Source organism: Chiloscyllium punctatum, chromosome 14, assembly GCF_047496795.1.
Source record: "Chiloscyllium punctatum isolate Juve2018m chromosome 14, sChiPun1.3, whole genome shotgun sequence".
NCBI lineage: Eukaryota > Metazoa > Chordata > Chondrichthyes > Orectolobiformes > Hemiscylliidae > Chiloscyllium > Chiloscyllium punctatum.
The window spans coordinates 29684757-29710007 of NC_092752.1; the positions used below are offsets into that span (position 1 = coordinate 29684757).

General features: G+C 40.7%; 1 protein-coding gene across 5 annotated transcripts in view; it reads right to left on the bottom strand.

Moving 5' to 3' along the window:
• The window catches only part of LOC140485692 (alpha-1,3-mannosyl-glycoprotein 4-beta-N-acetylglucosaminyltransferase B-like), a 242426-nt gene that overhangs the window by 148157 nt on the left and 69018 nt on the right, over nucleotides 1-25251 (bottom strand). For 3 of the 5 annotated variants that reach the window (XM_072584111.1, XM_072584113.1, XM_072584114.1), the window contains exon 2: nucleotides 19704-19892. The exons of 1 other annotated variant lie outside the window; for it this stretch is intronic. In XM_072584111.1, coding sequence (XP_072440212.1) covers nucleotides 19704-19892 — 189 coding nt within the window. The remainder of the gene's footprint in view (nucleotides 1-19703; nucleotides 19893-25251) is intronic. One more of the 5 variants, XM_072584112.1, reaches the window with a different exon arrangement.

Here is a 25251-nt window from a genome sequence, read left to right on the forward strand (position 1 = left end):
TAAAAGCAGGATATTCTGGTCAACTCCTTGCATCTCTTTGTCATTCAAATCCAGCACCTTTAGTCACCATGGTGAGTTGACCTGATAGAGTGAAGTCATGAAGAACACATTTGTCGGTGATGTTCTGGGACATTATGGGATTATTAGGTGGGTGATGTTTCAAGGTGTCAATAGTAAGTTTAAAAATTCTTCTTTTGTACAATAAGCCTCCTTGCACCTGACCATCTGTGGCAATTGGTAACGAAGGGAAGAGGTCGCCAACAGCTGATGGTTTGTGGAAAGGTGTTGGGGCCAGGTTAGCTTTCTTCTGTGTTTGCAGAAAAAGGTGAAAAGAAAATTAACTAGGGGTGCATGGAATGACCTCAGTCTCACAACCGAGCTTGTAACCTCCTTCCCTTTTGAAAAGTGATGGTATTGATAATTGCATTAAAATAAAAGCATTGTTCGAGTTTGTGAAAAAAAAATCTTGTACTATTCCAGTGGGCACTCCAGGTATTGATTGAATAAAACATCTCTCGTTCATGAAGGGCTCACTATTGTGTACATTGGCCTGTATGCCAACACAGCCGCAGTGAATGACAGCTTAGACCTGTAGCATTGTGGTGTGCTATCTACCAAGCACAAGTATAAGGATCGTATAAGGACTTCATTGCTTGAACCTGAAATTACGTTTTATTTCTTATGGCTTGCTTTCTACTCTTCTGAACCATTGTCCATTTACAATCACTTCAGTCTGCCTCCAGTTCTACTGTTTTTCATACTATCTTGGGCTCATGCTCAGCTGATTCTTCTATTATTTATAGGAGACAAGTAGCATCTGTAAATTATCCAATTACCACAAGGATACACGTGTGATTCCCTGCTTATAATCCTGTTTTGCAATAACTCCCTGAATTCTTTAAGTGTAATTACTGTAAACATATTTGAGCATGTGGTAAAAGTTCCTCTCATTCTCTTCCTATTTCCTGTTTTAACAATCTCTTTAAAGCATCCTAAATAAAACTTTATACATCACTTGCGTAACTTGAAATATGAGAATATTTGTTTAATTATCCTTATTTGCTCTACACTGTTTTGAAATCATGCTGGATCAGGTTTCTCCCTGCTAGACTTGGTGATTTTTCTCATTCTATTTTACCAATCTTGCCTCATTAATTACTTATCCCACACCTATGCCATATTTCATGTCTGATTTTTGCCCCATCTTCCTATGTGTCATTCACCACTCATCTGCCCAAACACAGGCATCCTTTGTCAGTGCCATCTTTAAAAGCCCATTGTGTGCACTGCTGTCCCAGAAGTGCCCTAATTAGACAAATACATGCAGAGATAGTGACGATGGTGGTGTGATTCTCCACCAGGGACATGGAGGACCTGGTGGATGGAGTGCTCTGGAGGAGTAGTGTCCAATTTCCAGAGAACAATCAAAGGAGGCTGTTAGAGACAAGTGAACTGCAGATGCTGAAATAGAAAACATCAAGCCAGGCAGCATCAGGAGGTGGGGAAGTCAATGTTTTGGGAATAACCCTTCTTAAGGACTAGATGTGAGGGCAGGGGAGCCCACTATTGGGTGGGGGTGGGGGGGGGGGGGGGAAGGTGGGGGAGGGGGGGGGAATGATGGACGTGGGTGAAATGTAGAGAGTACTAGGATGGTGAGGTTCTGACCTTGCCAGCCTGGTTTGATGTTGCCACCTGGATCATAGCCATGTTTACAGTGTACAGGAATGGCCAGCAATGCAGAAAGAAAGTCAATGGCATTTTCCACTCCGCCAGAAAAGTGTCATATTTTCCTCTCAGCCATCTCACCATCACTCCATCTCTGGGACTGCTCCCACCTCCAACTAAGGCCCATGCTCTGCCACTTTCACTGATGCATACAGCATCTTCACTCACTCACTCTTCCCTCTCCCCTCCCTGCACTACAACCCCCCCCCCCCCCCACCGAAAACACCCATACCATTAACCCTGCATGCTCTCTGTTCTGCCTTCTCAGTTACTGAGTATACCTCGCCACCTTTACTGCACATGCACCAGTGCTAAGCCTTGCCACCCACTGTAATCTCACTCATTCCGTCTTTTTCTCTCATTCCAGGAGCACATACCATGGCAGACAGAGCCTGTATGGGTAGAAGGCTGTGTGACAACCATATTCTCCCCTCTATGAGGACAGAATCCTGGCCTTGCAGGAGATGGTCAGATCACTCCTGAAGGGGAATTCCCAAACATTCACATCCCAGCAAACAAGTAAGTACCACTCTTCCTTCCACTGCAGCTCTCACTTTAACATTGTTGTCACTCTCAATCATTGTATACCATGTCTAATCAGTGGCCACAACTTTTTCTCTGATTGGCCCAGGTCCTGCAAAAGATCCACCTTGGATATATGAGGACAAGATTATAGAGGCCTCAGAGAAAGTAATGACCAGGCTGTTTCCTGCAGCCCCCCCCCAATCAGCCAAAACACTGACACCTCAGAGGAACGTTAGGCACAGAGAGTTTCGGTAAATAGCACCTCACAGCTCTACAGCTGACCCAGGAAGAAATGCCCCAGACCATTGGCACTGGGAGGACTGACAGAGACCAGGGACCTGCTCAGACCCAAGCAGGAGAAGACCCTGTGCTGTCAGTAATCAGGGACTTTGTCCGAATGCACAGGGACAAACAGGAACAGCAGACAGAAATGTGGGAGGAGTGGCCCCCAAGGCTCAGAAGCTACAGCAGTGCTGTGATATATGCAACCATCTGGTTGTCTCCAGGGACAGGGTCTGCTGGAGAGGCACAGAAACCTCTACTCTATCGCTCCAGCTCTGGTCCTCAGGACTGAAAGCATAGTGATAAAGGAATGGGCAGCTTTGACTCCAGTCCAGTCGTTCCTTCCTCACAAGAAAAAGGGATAGTACCGGAACACACCCAACCAGAGGTGGAACTGCACAAAGGTCCCACAGAAATCTCCTCTTGGAAGAAGAGGAGCAAAGCCTCCAACCTCCATCCTGACTGACCCCTCTGACCTTTGAAAATTGAAGCCAAGGTGGATTAAACTGACCTTGGCATGTCTGGTCCATCTATACCCAATATTCTCCCAGAGTCACCTCACCAATCTTCCAGGGCCAGCAGGTTCCCTTCAACCCAGCTGTCGGACTAGAGAATACGCAAAGACAGTGTGAGAGGGCATGCAAAAATAAAGTGGTTGTGGGCACCTTGGGTGATATGAGTCAAAATAACATCACTCTCAGTTTGTGCATAAATATTTCTGTATTTAACTTTGATGTGGTTGTGAGTTTCTCTTCGTAGGTGCTAAAAGTATCTTCACATCACCTATTCATAAGAGGATAAAATGCCAATTGCACCATCTGGGAGCGGGCGAACAACATATACACATGGAATTGGGTCTTGGAGACACTTTTGTCCTTCCTTGTCCCTTGTCCCTAATGTTTGGTTTTCGCTATGTGTAAAAGTGTATTTGTTGAAAGGTTGTTCACTAGCGGCTGTGCTAGGGAGGTGCAGCAAAGATAGAACATTAATGCTATAGGATAGCCAGGCCGTAATCAGCCTGCTTACCTGGGTCCTGTGCAGGGTATGGGACTGTGGCCAATGTTTTTTCCCTTGTTAGAACATTCACCAACTTGTCATGATTATTTATTTTATTCTTTTATCAATTTTGTTTTGGAGCTATGAACTGAAAGTGGCTTTTAGAAAATGAGCAGTAGTTTGCATTCGTTAAAAGAAAAAGACCAAACAAGCTGTTGTTTGTTTGTGAGGCTAGGCCTGGAAGTTAAGTGCAGGTTGGTTCTTGTCTCAAGGGAATAAGAGAATAATGTTTAAACGGAGAACGGATGTTGGCCATTCTCAAGGTCATTACCTGGGTATTAGACCCAACCAGTCTGGAAAAAGATTGTACGCTCCAGCAGATGTTGAATGGTAACTGGGATCTTATGGGGAAATATTCTGTCTGACAGGGAGGGAACAATGTTTGAATGGGGTTTTGGACATTTTTTTGTGAAAAGGAGCTTGATGCTACATCATGATGATTTGAAAGTTCTCTGCCTTGCCCTCCCATTATCATTTCTTGGAAGTTCAGAGAAAAGAAGCTAAGTTACAATATTGTTATGAAGTTGAAGGTGTGTACTGTACCTTAAAGAGAGAGTGAAAGCTGTACTGGAGAATTGAAAGATGTAACCTTAAGATATATCCTTTGGCTGAAACCAAGATATCTCAATTGTTTTCACAGCAGTTAGAATTTAAAATTATGCCCAAAGACACTAAAACCCAATCGAATTTGAATTTTACTGTTTTGACAACATTGGACCAATGAGACAATCTAATGTTAGGTGTATAAAAAGCAGGCACTTTGGACAGTTAGCCAGAAAGAGTACCACCTGCCATTGTCAGACAGACTGCCCAGAAATACCCTCTATCAAAAGTACCTTTTTCATATGAAAGATCTGTGCAGCAGAAGATTGAAGACAACCCAGGGAGATCTACAAACAAAGGAAGATCAACACTGGGATGATAACCACTCTCTGGTTTTGAAAACTGACTTGCTGGAAATTTAATAGGGGCTTTATTGGATTAATATATTGTTATAAAGTGGGAGATAGATAACAAACCTTTAAGAGAAAGGAGGCTAGAGTTATAAATAGCTGCTGTTTAATGTTCACTTTAAGAGTTAAAAAGTAAAATTGATATTTTTTGTCAAATTGTAGAATTTGGTAGTTCTCTGTCACTCATACCTAAACAGATTAGAAGGTGAGATGTGCTTTTCTGTGTGTTTGGTTTAATTAGCAGATGGGTCCACCGCCATATCACAACAGTAACACTGATTTCCTCTGAGCAAAAAGGTGACCCTGATTGACATCTTCAGAAAGTCAACCAAAAAACAACTTATTTATTCCTTAACTGTGTTTATTTTCTGTCTTCTATGTGAATGAGGTTCCAAACAAAATTTATCAGGTTTAGATAACAACTAGATAACTTTGTTGTTCAATTTTGCTCTGCTAAAATTACTGTATTGTTAACAAATTACTACGGCTTTTGTTTAAGCCCCAGGCCCAGAGTCCAAATTTGTTTATTTAAAGAGCCTAGGGTTGGTTATTCAAAAAGTCTGGCTAGGAAATAGTAGATCATTTCTGAGGGTTTTGGATATTTTAATTTTACTGTATTGCGACTACAGAGGTAGAAAGGCTGAATTAGTTTGGCTGGCTGACTCCATACTGTAACATAACTGGAGACTGGTCCAGGATCTTGAAACACCGACAGTAGGTCTGGAATTGGATTTTTGATACTTAGAATGGGTAATCAGCATCCAATTTATGCTCAGACCTAAGATGAAACTGGAAATTAAAGAAGATTTTTTGAAAGTAACAGAAGGTTCTTTCATACAGTTGTGTGTGCAACTAAAGTTAACCCGAGTAGAGTTATCCAGCAAACTGCTAATAAAGTTGCCAGAGAAAACTAAGAAAGCAGATTTTATAGATTTAATAATGAAACAGGCTTCATTGAAACAGAGTGGCCTGGTGGTACAGGCAGAACATCAAATGAATCAGTGAACCTTAATTTGCAGTCTTGGAAATGCAAATATTAGAAAGAGAATTCCAAAAACATTCAGAACTTAAAAACTAGAATTCCTCAGGGCAGAAAAAGAAAAAGAAGGGAGGAAAAATAGAGAGAGCAGGAAAGAAGGGAAGATGAAGAGAAAGATCAGGAATTTAAAATGAAAATGTTGCAGCTTAGGAAAGTTAAACCAAAGGTGTGGGAAGAGGAAATTTCTAGTCATAAATCACAGTTCAGTTCAGAGATATATAAAATTGTGCAGCCTTTGCCAATATTTGAAGAGAAGGACGTGGAAGCACTTTGCATGTTGTTTGAGAAAATAGCAATACAAGTCAGGAGGCCAAAAGCAGATTGGACCTTGCCCATACAAAGTAAATTAATTAGTGCAGTGCAAGAGATTTATGAATCCCCATCAGAGGAGTGTTCTTGAAATTATTCGGTGAAAAGGTTATTCTAAGCACTTATGAATAGGTCCCAGAAATACAGAGGCAGAGGTTTTGGTACTTACAGAAATAGCCTGGTCAAACGTACACTAAGATTGAGAGAGTTAAATAAAATAATGTTGATGGGTGGATGACAGCATTAAAGATTAAGAATAATTACAATGCTCTCAGAGAAATTATTATTTTAGAAGCATTTAAAATTTCCTTACCTTCTATAATCAGAACACAAGTGGAAGGGTAATATATAACAATGGCAAGACAAGCAGCTAAAATGGCAAATGCTTATGAACTGAACCATGAACCTTTTTTTACTGTAATTCCCAGAAACGTGAGTATTAAAGAAAGAGGGAGAGTAAAAGGAAGGCAGTTGGCCAGGGATAGTAGGAAATTTCCCAAGGACTCCTCCTAAGATTAAGAAGGAAATGGTTGAGGGTGAAAGTGAAGTTCAGAAGTTTAAATGTTTCGATTGTAATAAATTGGGCCATGAGTATTTGGAATGTTGGAAGTTGAAACGTAAGCCCATGGGACTGCCAAGAATTAGTAAAAATGAGTTGGAGAAGGGAACACAAAAAGTTAACAGCATAGAGCAGGCTGAAGGTCTAATTATAACAAAAGGGCTGAAGGTGAATTCTGTCATTTGTAAAGTAGGACGTGAAGTAGATGAGAGGTGTGCACGATTCTTGTCAAAAGGAAAAGTGATTATTTTTCCTTTAGGTGAGGTAGTTAAACCTATAACTATAATAAGAGATACAGTGGAACAGAATCACTTTTACTGGAGAAAGCTTTGATTTTCCCTCCAGAGAATTCAATGGGAGCTGAGCTATTAATAAATGAGGTTTGTGCAGAATATATCCCAGTTCCATTATATAATGTACAACTGGGACGTGATTTGTTATCAGGAGCAGTAATTGTAAGTGTTGTAAAAAAACATTACTGCTTGAGGAAGTAGACTTACTTCTGGGTAACAATTTGGCAAGAATAAAAGTAGTGGCAAAAACAAAAAAATGCTGGAAAACTTAGCAGGTCTGGCAGCATCTTTGGAGAGAAATCAAAGTTAATGTTTTGGATCCAGTCACCTTTCCTCAGAGGAAGGGTCCTTCTGAAGAAGGGTCACTGGATCCAAAATGTTAACTGATTTCTCTCCACAAATGCTCCCAGACCTGCTGAGCTTTTCCAGCAATTTCTGTTTTTGTTTCTGATTTCCAGTATCTGCAGTTCTTTCGGTTTTTATCTAAAAGTAATAGCTTGGTCCATTACTACAGAATGCCAAAGGAGGTTCAAGAAACAACAATTATAGGAACAGACTCCTGGTGGTTTTTCTTCATGTGTAGTAACCAGGGAGATGACTAAACAAATGTTTTCAATAAGGATTGATATGACATCACAAGCAAGTGAAAGGATAGCTGAAGCTTTCATAAAAGTGAAGATAATCCAGGTGTTTGGTATGATATCCATAAATGAAGCACAAAAGGCAGATCCTGAATTAAATAAACTAGCACAGTCAGCTCATACTGAAGTACAGGCCGAAGCAATTCCAGAGTGTTATTATCTTAAGAGTGGAGAGCTGATGTAGAAGTGGAGGCCTTCTCATAGACCTGCAGATGATGTACAGTATCAAGTATTGAATGTAGTAGGGGCGGACATGAGAAATAAGAATGAGAGTCAAAGAGAAATTGACAATTCTCAAAGTGAACTTCCTACTATTAGGTTTACAAAGTCAGTGATATTAGAGAACTGCACATGGTATTTTTGCATCTGGAGAAAGATCAATGAAGAGATGTATGAGATTGCTCAGAAAATGTAAAGACATTTTTAAGTATACAATTGGATGTACCACATTAACTGAACAGGATGCAAATATCGGTGATTCAGACCCAATATAACAAAACTCATATTGATTAAAGCCAGAAAAACAGGACAGAATAATAGAAAATTCAGTACATGTTGGGAAATAAATTGATCGAACCAAGCCAGAGTAATCTGATTTCTCCTGTAGTATTGATTCCGAAATCAGACATTTCAGTTAAACTACATGTAGACAATTAGAAAGTAACTGTAGTCACAAAGCCAGTCAAATCCAATTTGCATTGAAAGGGTTGGTAGTTGAAGGTGTGACCTATAAAATGACCCATGTCTGCCCACACTAAATGGCCGCTCACCACTACTTTCTCAAGGGCAACGAGGGATAAGCAATAAATGCTGGCCCAGTCAGCAGCACTCACACCCCACAAGTGAATAAAAGCAAAAGTTTCTGGAACATTAGTCTGGAACCTCTGGATTATTAGTCCAGTGATATTACCATTATGTCACCGCCTCGCCTATGGGAGCTCCTGTATCCTGTACTTTCACCTCTCTGGCCTCACAATGGAAATACTCTGACTACCTGGAAAGGCTTCTTTTTTTCTTAATTCTTATCAGCAGTATTCTGCTTCAGCCTGATTGGCTGCTCCAGTCAGCTCCCAGTTAAAATGCCTATAGAGCCATTCCAACATATAAATACCCTGATTTTCAGTAATTAACTGGTCATTAGGTGTCGTGCAGTCAAATTTATTACTTACAGATTGATAAAAAGGAGTGTGTAGAATTTACTGACAATTGCTGAAACTTGGGTCTGTACAGGGGCTAACAGAAGGATGAAAATAGTGAAATAGTGCTAAGGCATTAAACAGCAACTTGACAAAAGAATATAAGAACTAGCAGCAGAAATAGGGAATTCAGCCGCTTAGCCTGTTGCGCCATTAATACTTATCATGGCTGATCTAATCTTGGCTTCGACTCCAGTTTCCTGCCTGCTTCACATAGCCCCTTAACTCACTGCAAATTTAAAAATCGTCCTATCTCCTCCTTAAATTTGTTCAGCATCCATCACAGTCCATAAAGAAAAACTGGATAGTCTGGCACTTTATTCAATGGAGGGTAGGAGGTTGAGAGGTGACATGGTAGAAGTTTATAAAATAATAAGAGGTATAGAGAGAGTTGATGGTAGTTGTCTTTTCCCTAAGATGGGGAATTTCAAGGTGAGAGGGTTTATTTTAAGGCAAGAGAAGAGCTATGTAAAAAAGACATAAGAGGCAAGCTTCTTATACAGAGGGTGGTTCAAGTGTGGAATGTGGGTACAATTACAACATTTAAAAGACATTTGGATAATTACATGAATAGGAAAGGTTTAGAAGGATATGGGCCAGGAGCAGGCAGGTGGGACTATTTAGTTTGGGATTATGTTCGGCATGGACTAGTTGGACCGGTTAGACCAAAGGGGTTGTTCCCGTGCCGTATGTTTCTATGAGAATAGCTGAATGGTTTGTATTTGTGTTTGCTGGCATCCAATCTTACCAATTTCCTCAAGAAAGTGAGGAGGTGGTAAATTCCAAATGTCCACTTTTCAACTGCAAAGAGTTTCAATACTTTTAAAATCATAGCTTTGAATTACTTTAGGAGCTGAAATAAAAATTCACTGAAATAAAAATTTACTTTCAGCCTGCATTGCAGAACAGCCTGAAGCCACCCTCACTCCCACTGACAATATGGGGTTTGGGGTTTCTGAAGGTCCTCTGCATGGTTTGCCAATCCTGATTTTGGTACTGACCTACTCCTATGACTTTCAGGAATTCAACCTTGCCACACCATTGCCAGTAAAGTTGACTGTTTGAATTTTGAGAGCTTGGCCTTTATGAAATGATGACCTATTTTTAATTGTACAGAAAGCAAAAAAGTCAGTATTACGTGTGACAATGCTGCCACTTTAAAAAGGTTATTATGTCCTTGGTGTTTTTCAAGAAAGGTTGTAAAGTCAGAGGTGCCAAACAGTCTAGTTCAACAATGGAAGGGGAGTGGCCACTTCTCCAAGTTCAGGTTTTTTCTAGTTTGTTTTAGTTGTAGCAGTCACAATACGAATGTTCAGGGGAGTTACAAGCTTCAGTATCTCCTCCTTAAATCTCCTTAAAATCTCCTCTAACTTTCTACTGAAATCTCTCTTTGGATGTTGTTCCCTCCTGCCTGTAAGAATCTGTGTTTGAATTTGCCTTTTTGCCAAGTGATGTGTATATGGGATGCTACTGTACTGCAACAGTTAATGAGTAATAGCTGCTGCATCAGGTCGGTTACGTTTTTCAGTAAAGTTATTCTAAATTCCATTTTCTTTTATTCATGTTTCAACTGTAGCGTTTAAATAAATTTTGTCTTCCTTTAAGCCAAGTGGTTTGACCAGCTGAATCACACACGGGTTATCCACTTCACATCTGCCTTTAAAATAAGAAAACGTTAGGGTCTAGGCAACCTTCTTAAAATATTTTGAGGGGGGTCTGGCCTGGTCTGGACCAAGGCAAGAAGAAGGAACATTTGATAAAATAATGTGGGTATGTGATTTTCCTTCATCCCAAATCTTGAACATTCTCAAAATCCCATTTTCAGCGTGGGCTGGTTAAAAGGTGACAATTATTGATGCCTCCCATTGTGACTACTGTCAACAGTATGGCTTAACCCTATACAAAGAGTCATACTGCTTACTACATTAGTGACACCGTTCCCAACTCAAAACGGTTGCCATTTGACATTTGTGATGGTCGAAACATTGATTCTCCAGCTCTTTGGATGCTGCCTGACCGGCTGTGCTTTTCTAGCACCACATTTTTTGACAAATGTTGTATATGGGTTTCTTTACTTTGGTATTTTGAGGAGATCTGAGAACCATGACCTACCATCAGAAATGTGCCATATTGAGACTTCCACCAAGCAAATGTACCAAATGTTGACTTGACCAGAAATTGTGCAGTAGGCTTGTGTTAACATTGGAGGATGGCATAAAGGGAAGAATCGCACTGGAAATTGGTCAGATACTCCTGCTTCTGTGATAAACCATAGCCACCTTATGAATCTAGTAAGGTCTTCAATTAAGCTATTTAGGACTTTCACCCTGGGTGGCTGCAGAAGGATCTGCAATTCCTTCGGTGCTCCGTTATGAGCCAGGTCTCCTAGGATTGTATTGCCTTCATTTCTGCAATATATACACCTGCAGAAGGATAATCAAATTGGGATTCACAACGTAATGTACAGGTCAAGATTGTTTAAATAGGTTTTCCAAATCCAAAGCTGTCAAATGAGGCTAAGAGTCTTCAACTAAACAAATAATTTATTATTTATTCATGGAATGAGGGTGTCACTGGATAGGTCAGTCTTTGCCCACCCCACAGGGCAGTTAACATTGTTATGAATCTAGAGTCATAGAAATGGTAAGAATGGCAGTTTCCTTCCGTAAAGGGTATTAGTGAACCAGATGGGTTTCTCACACAATTGACAATGGTTTTATGGTCATCATTAGACTCTTAATTTCAGACTTTTAAAAATTATTATTAGATTAGATTAGATTAGATTAGATTATTTACAGTGTGGAAACAGGCCCTTCGGCCCAACAAGTCCACACCGCCCCGCCGAAGCGTACCCACCCATACCCCTACATCTACATCTACACTTTACCTAACACTACGGGCAATTTAGCATGGCCAATTCACCTAACCTGCACATCTTTGGACTGTGGGAGGAAACCGGAGCACCCAGAGGAAACCCACGCAGACACAGGGAGAATGTGCAAACTCCACACAGTCAGTCGCCTTTATATACAAAGATTTGACCCAATCGAACTGCACAGTAATCCACTTTTAAGTCGGTGGTTGAGAGGATCTCCAAACCTATTTGTGAAGCATAAACAAATGCTAGAATGCTTTAGTGGAGCCAGATAATTATTTACAGCTCTATTAGGAACAATCTTCCCAGTGCTGGATGGCTGTTCACTATACAAAATAGTCTTTTTGGGAAACCAAATTAACCAGGCCAAACATGAAAGAAAAATAAGACAGTTTCTTATGGAGACTCCATTTTCCCAGCCAAACACAAGTCACCACTGTAGTTATGGCCAGCAAATGATTGGTTGAAAGAATATTGATTGAATCAAACATATCATGTTGCTAATTGGTTTTTGTGAGATATGCTTTAAGCTTTAAGGTTTAATTTGGGCCTGGATACTGAAAGTGAAGAAAATTCCTCTCAAAAGGAGCCACTGGTGGCATCCATGAAGCACCCGGTATCCACCCTCCCAGGCTGGCAACGTCTACTTAAGTTTAAGCAAAACCAGAAATTGCTGCAAAAACTCAGCAGGTCCGGCAGCATCTGTGAAGATAAATCAGAGTTAACATTTTGGGTTGAGTGACCCTTCCTCAGAACTGGAGTTGCCAGTTTGGCTGAGCTTTTCCAGCAGTTCCCATCTTTGCTTCTGATGTACAGCAGCCACAGTTCTTTTGGTTTCTACTTAAGTTTAGCTTTATGCTGAAGCAGGTCACCTCAGATGTGTTCCTAGCTGTATGTGCAGCAACTTTGACTCCTCTTTATAGTTAAATATAACTTATTAATGCAGCAAATGCTTTCAGTATACAGTAGGGAAGGACAGGAATCAAATTTCTGTTTACTTAAGGTAACTTTGTAAAAATGTTTCAAACGCTTGTCAATTCTTTCACAGTTCATAAAGGAAGGAGCAGCTGAAACCAATTCTCCCTCTGATGCATTTCTTGACAAACCAGTTTTTGGAAGTGACTTGTTCCTTGACAGAATTTATTAACTATTTCAGGGAATATATTGAAACCTAAAATTAAGTAATTTATGGAAGCACCTTTACAGCCTTTAGGATTATCCATGCTGTCACTGGTGACTGATGACAATTTTATGTTTGGTTTGCAACCAGTTTTGTGTAGCTCATTGTGCTTTTGAAATTGTACATATAAAAATTGAGTTAAAAGTTTAATTATTGAAGGAATGAGTTAAAACTTCAATGTAGATGGAAATCCTCAGCACTGCCATTTGGTAGAGTATCATGTCTATCTGCAATAAAGTTAGAGTAGTCAACACAGCTTAGAAGAAAACTTCTAAAAATAAATTGTTGGTTACCAACCAACAGAAGAGCCTATTAATTTTAATATGTCATCATTCCCCCACCACCGCCCAGTCTTTTATGAGTGTTCCTGGCCCTTCATTCTTGGTCAGCTCTTTCCAATAGGTGCAACATGCAGTATCACTGTCTCCTCATTGAATTGTTGACATTTTCTTTTGGATTAATTTGAATGATTATAGGGAAGGAGCAGAAGGAGTGCAATTAATTAGACAGCTCCTTCAATGAGCCCACGCAGGTTCAATAGAGCATCTAACCTCCTTGCACATGGTATGATTCTACATTCAAACATTTTCCCAGTTCTGGACTTGTTTCAAGGTAATTTTTTGTTGTTGTTTGGACCATCTCCTTCTCTATTTTATATATAGATTTTTTTTTATCTAGCTGGATGGACCATCCCCCTCCCTTTGCTAGTTTCACTGAACCTCATTTCAATGTTTCTTCATTTTGTACCCAATAAAATAACCCGAATAGTTTTAATATCTTGCTGGAAATCATACAATGCCAGAACGAAAGGAAAACTGCCAAAAACATCACCAAAGACCCAGTAAAATCAGGTGGGTCCTGTACAGTTTCTATTACAAATAAATACTTGAATGAAAAACACACTGTCCAGTTGAAATCTAGATGAAAGCTATGCAGCAATAGAACTTTAGCATTATTTATATCAGTGTATGTTCTCATTCGGTTTACCAATTTAGCATCCAGGTGCCAACCTGATTTCAACAGTAGCACTCTTGCCCCTGTGTAAGAAAGGCTGAGTTCAAACTCTATGCCAGGACATAAGTTTCATTTCAGTAACTCAGAGTGTGTTTTACCATTAGAGGCACAGTGTTTTGGTTGGCATGTTAAACTGTTATGTCATCTGCTGACTTAAGCAGATGCCTTAGTTCAGTTGGTCGCAGTCTTGCCCTTCAATTCCAGGGTTCTGAGTTCAAGCCTGGCTCCAAAACCTGAGCACAAATACCTGGAGTTGCACAACTGTGCAGCACTGTGGGTGTGAGATGAGATGTTCAACCAAAACACCATCTGCCCATCCAGATGGTTGTGTAAGATCTCATGGAACTATTTAAAACAAGGACAGGAATGTGGTGCTTTGGTCAATAATTGTTAACATTCTTAAAAGAAATAGATCATCCCATCATTAATACTCTTATGACTGTGGGAGTTTGGTACAGGTAAATTGACTGCCACGTTTCCAACACTACAGGAGTATTACACTTCAGAAGTACTTCATTACCTGCAGAGTACTTTGAGACTTCTTGGTGGTTTTGTTAGGCACTATTTAAATGAAAATCTTTCTATTTTCCTCATGATGCCATTCAAAAAGAGCAGTGGTATTCTCCTAGTGCCTTAATGAACAATTAGCCATTAAATAACTTTCTAAAATAGTATAATTAGTCATTTATTATGTGGCTGTTTGCGGACCTTTGCCACTTCCCTAATTTAAAGCATTGGTTAATCAGCCATGAATATTTTGAGACAGCTTAAAATTGAGAAAAGGCATTACACAAATAAAGGTTTTTATAACTAATTTTCCTGAAGGTATAGGTGTTTGTCTATGTGAGCCTCAATGTTATAAATTCCTCACTATATCTAAATGTAGAAATTAGGAGCAGGAGTAGGCCATTTGGCCCTTTGAGCCTGTTCCACCATTCAGTGTGATCATGGCTGATCAAATACTCTGTACAACTCTTTCCTGATAATGGGCTTTTTACCTGAAATGAACTCTCCTGCTCTTCGGATGCTGCCTGACCTGCTGTGCTTTTCCAGTGCCACACTTTTCGATTCTGTACTATGTTCCTGCTTTCTCGCTTTGATCCCTTTCACCCTAAGATCTATTTCTAACTCCTTCTTGAAAACACTCGATGCTTTGGCTTAAACTCAGAATTCCTCTGGGTGAAGAAATTTCTCCTCATCTTAGTCCTAAACGGCCTACCCTATATCCTTGGATAGTGACCCTTGAAGCTGGACAGCCCAGTCATCCGAAACATCCTTCCACATTTACCCTGGCTCATCCTGTTAGAATGTATAGATTTCTATGAGATTCCCACCCTCATTTTTCTAAACTCCAGTGTACATAGAGTCATAGAGATGTACAGCATGGAAACAGACCCTTCGGTCCAACCCGTCCATGCCAACCAGATATCCCAACCCAATCTAGTCCCACCTGCTAGCACCCGGCCCATATCCCTCCAAACCCTTCCTATTCATATACCCATCCAAATGCCTCTTAAATGTTGCAATTGTACCAGCCTCCACCACTTCCTCTGGCAGCTCATTCCAATTGTACCACCCTCTGCATGAAAAGATTGCCCCTTAGGTCTCTTGTATATCTTTCCCCTCTCACCCTTAACCTATGCCCTCTAGTTCTGGACTCCCCGATCCCAGAGAAAAGACTTTGTCTATTTATCCTATCCGTGTCCCTCATAATTTTGTAAACCTCTGTAAGGTCACCCCTCAGCCTCTGACGCACCAGGGAAAACAGCCCCAGCCTGTTCAGCCTCTCCCTGTAGCTCAGATCCTCCAACCCTAGCAACATCCTTGTAAATCTTTTCTGAATCCTTTCAAGTTTCACAACATTTTTCCGATAGGAAGGAAACCAGAATTGCACACAATATTCCAACAGTGGCCTAACCAATGTCCTGTACAGCCGTAACATGACCTCCCAACTCCTGTATTCAATATTCTGACCAATAAAGGAAAGCATTCCAAACGCCTTCTTCACTATCCTATCTATCTGCGACTCCACTTTCAAGGAGCTATGAACCTGCACTCCGAGGTCTCTTTGTTCAGCAACACTCCCTATAGGTCCTGCTAAGATTTGCTTTCCCAAAATGCAGCACCTCACATTTATCTGAATTAAACTCCATCTGCCACTTCTCAGCCCATTGGCCCATCTGGTCCAGATCCTGTTGTAATCTGAGGTAACCCTCTTCGCTGTCTACTACACCTCCAATTTTGGTGTCATCTGCAAACTTACTCGCATCAAAATCATTTATGTAAATGACAAAAGGTAGAGGGCCCTGCACCGATCCTTGTGGCACTCCACTGGTCACAGGCCTCCAGTCTGAAAAACAACCCTTCACCACCACCCTCTGTCTTCTACCTTTGAGCCAGTTCTGTACCCAAATGGCTAGTTCTCCCTGTATTCTATGAGATCTAAGCTTGCTAATCAGTCTCCCATGGGGAACCTTGTCGAACACCTTACTGAGTCCATATAGATCATATCTACTGCTCTGCCCTCATCAATCTTCTTTGTTACTTCTTCAAAAAACTCAATCAAGTTTGTGAGACATGATTTCCCACGCACAAAGACATGTTGACTATCCTGAATCAGTCCTTGCCTTTCCAAATACATGTACATCCTGTCCCTCAGGATTCCCTCCAACAACTTGCCCACCACTGAGGTCAGGCTCACCGGTCTATAGTTCCCTGGCTTATCTTTACCGCCCTTCTTAAACAGTGGCACCATGTTTGCCAACCTCCAGTCTTCCGGCACCTCACCTGTGACTATCGATGATTCAAATATCCCAGCAAGAGGCCCAGCAATCACTTCTCTAGCTTCCCACAGAGTTCTCGGGTACACCTGATCAGGTCCTGGGGATTTATCCACCTTTAATCGTTTCAAGACATCCAGCACTTCCTCCTCTGTAATCTAGACATTTTGCAAGATGTCATCATCTATTTCCTTACAGTCTATATCTTCCATATCCTTTTCCACAGTAAATACTGATGCAAAATATTCATTTAGTATCTCCCCCATTTTCTGTGGCTCCACATAAAGGCTGCCTTACTGATCTTTGAGGGGCCCTATTCTCTCCCTGGTTACCCTTTTGTCCTTAATATATTTGTAAAAACCCTATGGATTCTCCTTAATTCTATTTGCCAAAGCTATCACATGTCCCCGTTTTGCCCTCCTGATTTCCTTCTTAAGTATACTCCTACTTCCTTTATACTCTTCTAAGGATTCACTCGATCTATCCTGTCTATACCTGACATATGCTTCCTTCTTTTTCTTAACCAAACCTTCAATTTCTTTAGTCATCCAGCATTCCCTATACCTACCAGCCTTCCCTTTCACCCTGACAGGAATATACTTTCTCTGGATTCTTGTTATCTCATTTCTGAAGGCTTCCCATTTTCCTGCCATCCCTTTACCTGCGAACATCTGCCTCCAATCAGCTTTTGAAAGTTCTTGCCTAATACCGTCAAAATTGTCCTTTCTCCAAATTAGAACTTCAACTTTTAGATCTGGTCTATCCTTTTCTATCACTCTTTTAGACCGAATGGAATTATGGTCGCTGGCCCCAAAGTGCTCCCCCACTGACACCCCAGTCACCTGCCCTGCCTTATTTCCCAAGAGTAGGTCAAGTTTTGCACCTTCTCTAGTAGGTACATTCCTGTACTGAATCAGAAAATTGTCTTGTACACACTTAAGAAATTCCTCTCCATCTAAACATTTAACACTATGGCAGTCCCAGTCAATGTTTGGAAAGTTAAAATCCCCTACCATAACTACCCTATTAATCTTACAGATAGCTGAGATCTCCTTACAAGTTTGTAGTCCTAACTGATCCGGTCTCTCTTTGTATATCAGTTCTGCCATCCCAGGAATCAGTCTGGCAAATTTTCATTGCACTCCCTTCATGGCCAGAACATCTTTCCTCAGATGAGGAGACCAAAACTCCACGCAATACTCCAGGTGTGGTCTCGCGAAGGCCCTGTACAAGTGCAGCAGGACATCCCTGCTCCTGTATTCAAATCCTCTCAATATATTACACAGAAAGTGCAAGAAAGTGGACATAAGGAAGATCAGATTAGCCACGATCCGACTGAATAATGAAGCAGGCTGAAGGGATTGAACTGCCTACTCCTGTTCCCAATTCTTAAGGTCTTTCTTAGGCCAATAGACAATTTGCCTTTTCACCTTCTTGACTGCTGCACCTGCATGCTTATTGTGTGGAACTTTCAGTGACTGTTCAAGGCTACTCAGGTCTTGTTGCAATCTATCATCATTTTGTTAATAATCTGCATTCCTGTTTTTGCTACAGAAGTCGATGACCTCACACTTATTCCACATTATATTTAACCTGTCATGAATTTTCCCATTCACTCAACTTATCCAAAACATATTGAAATACCTGGGTGGCAAGGTGGCACAGTGGTTAGCAGCGCCAGAGATCCGGGTTCAATTCCGGCCTCAGGCGACTAACTGTGTGGAGTTTGCACGTTCTCCCCGTGTCTGCGTGGGTTTCCTCCGGTTTCCTCCCACAGTCCAAAGATGTGCAGGTCAGGTGAATTGGCCATGCTAAATTGCCCGTAGTGTTAGGTAAGGGGTAGATGTAGGGGTATGGGTGGGTTGCGCTTCAGCGGGGTGGTGTGGACTTGTTGGGCCGAAGGGCCTGTTTCCACACTGTAAGTAATCTAATCTAATCTAAAACCTCTGCAATCTCCTCAGTTCACCCTCCAACAGAGCTTTATGTCATCTGTAAACTTGGAGATATTAAATTTAGTCACCCTACCTAAATCAGTAATATATATTGCGAATAACTGGCATCCAAGTCCTGACTCCTGTGGTATACCCCTAGTCAATGCCTGTCACTTGGAAAATTACCTATTTATTCTTTCCCTTGGTTTCTTGTTTGCCAACTAGTTCTCTGTCCATGTCAATACATTACCCCCAATTCTACACACTTCAATTTTACATGTTAATCTCTCTTTTGGAACTTATCAAAAGCCTTCTGAACATCCAAGCAAATCACATCCACTGGTTTCTCCTTGTCAACTCTACCAGTTACGTGCCTGAAAAGTTCCAGTAGACTTGTCAAGTGTTTCAATCTATGCTGATTTTGTCTGATCCTGTCACTGTGTCCCAAGTACTGTGCTATTAAATCTTTCACGATGGACTCCAGTATTTTTGCTATTATTAATGTCAGGCTAACTGGTCTATATTTCCCTGTTTTCTCTCCATCTGTTTTTTGTAATTGTTGGGGGTTGCATTAGCTCCCCTCCAATCCTTAGGAATTGCTCCAGAATCAGTAGAATCTTGAAAGATGACCACCAATGCATCCATATTGCCTACCTAGAAATTCTTATTGAACTGAGGCTGAATGTACTCAAAGCTTCACAAACATTTTCCTGTGGGATTTGTGAAATAATAATAAAAAGAAAGCTCAGTCAATGGTTTTCCATTATCTAGAGCTGGAATGCTAGTGTTATCTGAATACAAGAACTCGTTATCACAGGAAGTGTCTGAAACAAAATAACAAGATGTTACTTTAAATGGCACTCCTCAGGTGATTTTTCTCCCCAAAGTGCTTCACAGGAGCATTACAGAGATTGGGATTCACTAAGCCATGCAGGAGTTCAAAAACAAGGGTGAGAAATTTAAAATCAAGGTGTTGCTCAACTAGGACTCAACATGTTCTAGAAACAAGTGTAATTGCCTCTTGAACTACAATCAGAAATGTTGAGGACACTAACGGATTCAGTATCTACAGCAGAATGCGAACAATCTAAAGTGGTACAGTTGGCCTTCTGGGCAGTTCCACCATTTCCTGATATTTCAGCTCTCCAGCATTTTGCCTTTGCCTTCTGTAACTCTTTGACTTTGTAGTTATTTGTTGCAAAAGCCTCAGTCTTTAGGTGAACAGGTTTGAATGATATCATTATCACTTTCTTTTCCCAGTGTAGAAACTTTGCAAAATCAAATTAATGTCATTTAGCACTTAATATACAACAAATAAGAAATAAGCATGTCTTATGAATTTTACCTGAAAAATTGGAGAAATTCCTAGATGTATTATTCAGTGTCTTTTTCTCCACAGCTACTATTTGCTTTATCTTGTTCAAGACAAGTTTCAATTCTTCCGAATGTTTCAGACTTTCTTTTTCGGCCATATGCATTCTGTTACTCAGTTCCAAAAGTTCTTGTTGATGCGCAATCATTTCATAATCACCTTCTGAAAAAAATCAGAAAGGCTACTGTAATACCTCTGCATTTCAAATTAATTACTTTATTTTCCATTTATCACATTTCCAATCTGACTTTTGGAGCGAGATGTGTTTTAGTGTGGGTTGGATGGGGCTGTAAAATTTCATAAAATTAGTCTGTACCAATGGGACTCTGCAGGTTTGGTCTTGGCATGAGGGCAAGGTAGCTGGCAGCAGGTGGTGCTGGGGTAGAGCTACAGGGGAAACCACCAAGCATTTGATAGAAATGGCAGCATACCCAAATCATTTCCCCAGTTCAGCCTCATTTGAATTTTGATAATATAAAAATAAATGCTTGCATTTAAATAACACCTTTCTTGGCTTTATGGTGCTTCCAAATGTTTTGCAGACTATGAAGTACTTTTAAAGTGTAATCGCTGTTGTTCCTTAGGAAGCATGGGTAAAAGTGAATTGGAATAAAAAAGTGTGAAAGTAAAATGGGTGATCTTGAGTTAACAGCCCATTTAACACCTGTCCTGGTACCATTGTTATAAAGTCAAAAGAGTGTATGGTCACTTTAAGAGAGAGGTGCCTTTTCTGAGCTGAGAGGATGTGTCTGTGATTGGATGACTGGTGGAAAGAGTGCTGAAAATAGATAATATGTAACAATCAGCTTGGGGTTGTGTTTTAATGTTAAAGCAACTGGATTTGAATTTAACCAATTAATGTAAATTATGACCAGGATACCAAAATACAATTGAATTTGAATTTGAATTTATTGTACAGGTCGCTCTGATATAACACACGTTTCATTAAAACAAATTGGCTACAACACAATTGATGAATTGTGGACATTGTTTGGATAATGCAAACTTTCTACTGAATGGGTATAGTGATCTCCTATAGCACGGGCTTGCAGAGGAACACAACTGCTGCATTATAGCAGAACAACCTGTATTGACAACATCGAGCCAATGAGAGGGTACAATATTGGAGGTATAAAAAGGCAAGGGCATTTTGAAAATGAGTCAGAGCTAACTACCCATTGAACATGAGAGCACGTGACATCTGAAAGAGACTCTCAAAAGAAATCTCTCAGAAAGCATAATCTATTAAAGGTACCAAGATATTTTATACAAAGCCACTCGCTGTAAAAAGTAAGAGGACGACCCAGAGAGAAGACAGCAGATTGGGAAAACCAGAAGGAAGACTGCATAAGAGACTGCATGGACTTTGAGAGATTAAGTTAATCTAATGTTTAATAATTGTGTTATTGGGGCAGCATTTTTATAGAGTTGGGGTCAGATAGTTATTAGTTAAGAAAAAAAGGGCGAGGATTTGTTAATAGCTTTTGTTTAATGTTCACTGTTAGAATTAGGAAAATAAATTATTAGCTTTCTTTAAGCAGTGGTAATCAGGGATTTTCTTTCACTCACTCACACTTTCAGCAGATTACGAGGCAAGGTGAGCTTTTCTGGGGTGTTAGATTTAATTAGCAGAGGTAATTGACCTCCACATTGTAACACCATACCAGAGTGAATTCAGATGAAATGAAAATTGGGAGAGCTGTAAAACTGGTTGTTGATTTGTTAATATCTGTTTTACATGATCTCTCAGTAGGTTGATAGACTCTCTTTCCCAGCAAGCAGTGGAAACTGGGTCATTGGATATAACCGCACCAGAAGTGGGGACAAAGTCACATATGTTCACACTGTATGCAGATGATGCTCTTGTCCTCTTATCAAACTCAACAATCTCAGTTCCACACCTGATACAATGCTTCAATTTCTTTGGTGGCTTCTCAGGTTATAATTTTGCAAAGTCAGAGGCTGTGCCCATGGGTGGTCTCCTGAGAATGCCTGATCCTGATGGCGGATCTCAGTTCCCCTTTAGATGGTCGCAGGAGGGCTTTCTTTACTTAGGTAGATTTATTAGTCCCGTTTTTGATCAGCTATTTAAAGCCAATTTTGCCTATTTATTCAACAGTATGAAGCAGGACCTTCATAGATGGGAGGCACTTCCGATCTCTTGGTTAGGTCAGATAGCCCTCATTAAAATGAACATTCTGCCCTGCCTGTTGTATCCTGTGTAAATACTTCCTCTGCAGTTTACCAAGAAAATATTTAGAAGATTGAATGGCTGGGTTAGTTCTTTTATCTGGTATCACAAGCAACCCCTAATTAAACTGACTAAACTGCAGTTACCTCACAGACAGGGAGGAGTGGGCCTCCCAGATATCAACAACTATCAGTTAAGCTCATTGCTATCTTATGTGAATGATTGGGCCCGGGGGGACCCTCATTCACTTTGGTTGGACATCGAAGCATCTCAAGCAAGATCTGCCTTATTAGCCTGATGTTTTTAGACAAAATGAGAACAGTTAAGGACTATTGCCATAGCCCAACGGTCATCTATACTGTCAAGGCATGGAGGGTAATATGTCAGGGTGAAGAAAATATTGCCAAAACCTCATTTTTGACACCCATAGTTGGTATGCCAGGCTTTCAGCCAGGGATGATGGACTCTGGGTTTAAACTATGGGCAGCTAGGGGCGTGTCTTGCCAGGGTGATTTATTCAAAGGGACTTACTGATGTCTTTTGACCAGTTGGCTCGGAAGTATGAATTGCCCAGTAGGGACCTCTTTTCTTTCTTTCAAATTAGAAAAATTTCATACAAAAAGTGACCACATCTTTAACTGATCCTTATAGGTCTGACATGGAGAAGAGGGTGTTGACTGCTAAGGGTGCATTATCGGTTAGCAACGCTTGTCATCTATTGAGAGAGGGTCCCTCAAACGAGATCAAATGGCTCTGTAAAGTATGGGAGAGGAAGCCAGATGTTGAGATCTCTTCTGAAAAGTGGGAGGATATCTGGGAAAATGCAAGAAGGAACTTGTTTTACAACAGACCCATGCCTTGCAATTCAAGATTCTCCGCAGGGTCCATCTGGCCCCAGACCGCTAGATTTAAAGTGGGAGCATCTCCAACGTGTCCTAAATGTAACGTGAGCATGGGCACACTCACTCATTGTCTCTGGTCCTGCCAGAGACTGCGGGCATACTGCAGCACTGTGGTGGGTGAAATAGAGAGGGTCTTGGGGATGGACGTGGAGATGGACCCAGTATCTCTGCTTCTTGGCTTTGTTAATTCACTTTCATTAGATGCATACAAAAAAGGCTTTGCAGTATCCTCACTTTTTGTGTCAGAAAGAACATTCTGTTAGGGTGTGTGTTGGAAAATCCTCCAGCGCTGGCGGGCTGGCAAAAGTTAGTCATGGAGCACATCCCCTTGGACTTTCTTACGAGTATGGTGCACCATAAAACTGAGAATTTCTATCAGACGTAGTGGCCCTTTTTGGACTACCAGGATACAAATTTGTCCGCCATATTACTAAGAGCCTTTATATAGCCACGGCAATTCTATGTAATGGATTTGGTATCCAGAGGGGAGGAACTATGAACTTATGAATTTGTATAAACTTATGCGCTCGATGATCGAGGCCTATTCCTTTGTTTTGCTGAGCTGTGTTATGGTTATTATCACTATTATTATTGTTAAGATTTTCCTTTTTAGTTTAGTTATTAGTTATTATTTATTTATGTAATTAGGGGTTTGTTTTTTAATATTCATTTGAATTGTTTGTATTTGTTGTAATAGTCAAAAGAAAAAAAATTCTTTTTTAAATCGAAAGTATATTTTTTAAAAATCGCTACAAGGGACTCTTCTGTCAAGGGCACAGACAGGACATTCTGTGGCAGTGAGTGTGAATCACGGACACAGTATATTGTTTTCCTTGTTAAAGACGCATCAAACCATTTGAAGCATATCGTCAAAAGAGAAGCAGGACGTTCTTGTACACATTGGTAGAAACAACATAGTTAGGGTAAGGATTAAGGCTTTGCAGAGTGAATATGAGAGGTTAGGTCAAAGGTTAAAAAATATAACCTCAAAAGTAGTAATGTCTGGTTTACTCCCAGTGTCAAGTTCTAATGAACAGAGGACTAAAAGGATAGGTCAGATAAATCAATGGCTGGAGAGTTGGTGCAATGTGCAAGGATTCAGAATCTTGGATCATTGAGATTTTTCCTGGGGTAGAAAAGGTCTGTTCAAAAGGGATGGGTTTCTCCTGAACGGGAAATATCCTGGTGGGGAGGTTTGCTAATTCTATTTCGGGAGAGGGAGTGTGAGGGGTTCCTAAGCTGAAATGAAAATAGAAAGACAGATGAGGATGGTTCTGAATCAGAAAAGAGCAAGTTAATTGGAAAAGATGGACAACAGCAAGAGAGAGGTCAAGACAACCCTGAAGAATTAAACTGCATTTATTTCAAGAAAGGGGTCTTACAAGTGAGGCTGATGAACTCAGGGCATGTATTGTAACATGGGACTAGGACATCATAGCTATTACAGAAACTTGGCTGAGGGAAGGACAGGACTAGCAGCTCAATGTTCCAGATTTTAGATGCTGTAGGAAGGAAGGCATGAGAGGTGAGGGAGTGGTATTTTTAATTATGGAACACATTACTACTGTAATTAGAGAGGACAATTCTGAAGGACCATCCAATGAAAACATTTGGGTTGAAATTAGAAATAAGAAAGGGATGATCATCTTGATGTGATTGCACTATAGCCCCCCCCCCCCCACCCCCCCCAGTAGTCAGAAGGAAATTGAGGAGCAAATATGTAGATAGATCTCAGATATATGTGAGAAAATACGATTGTAATAGTAGGGGTTTTAATTTTCCAAATATTGACTGGGACTGCTATGGAGTTAAAGGAGAGTTCTCACCTCTCCTCCCCTGCCCCCATCCTGCCTTATTGCTTTTTTATTGTCCTCTGCTGGTTTTTATAAGTTTCTGTATAGGTGCTGGTTAAATACTGCCACTCACTCTTGAGGCTCGCATATTCATAATTGTCACTGAGGAGCTGACACCTTTTGACCTGTAACTCAATGTGTCAAGGCCTTCACAATAGGCAGGAGAAATCTGGAATGGGACAATTGTTAAATAGAGTCATATAGTCAAAGAGACATACAGCATGGTCCAATTAGTTCATACCAACCATTTTCCCAAACTAAACTAGTTCTACCTGCTTGCATTTGGCCCATATCCAATTAAGGCACTGGGATAAATCAAGGAAATAAATCTTTCATTCTGTGGTAAAACGGGTCTGTCAGATTGCTCCTTGGGCGGCATGGTGGCACAGTCGTTCGCACTGCTGCCTCACAGCGCCAGAGACCTGGGTTCAATTCCCACCTCAGGCGACTGACTGTGTGGAGTTTGCACGTTTGCCCCGTGTTTGCGTGGGTTTCCTCCGGGTGCTCCGGTTTCCTCCCACAGTCCAAAGATGTGCAGGTCAGGTGAATTGGCCATGCTAAATTGCCCTTAGTGT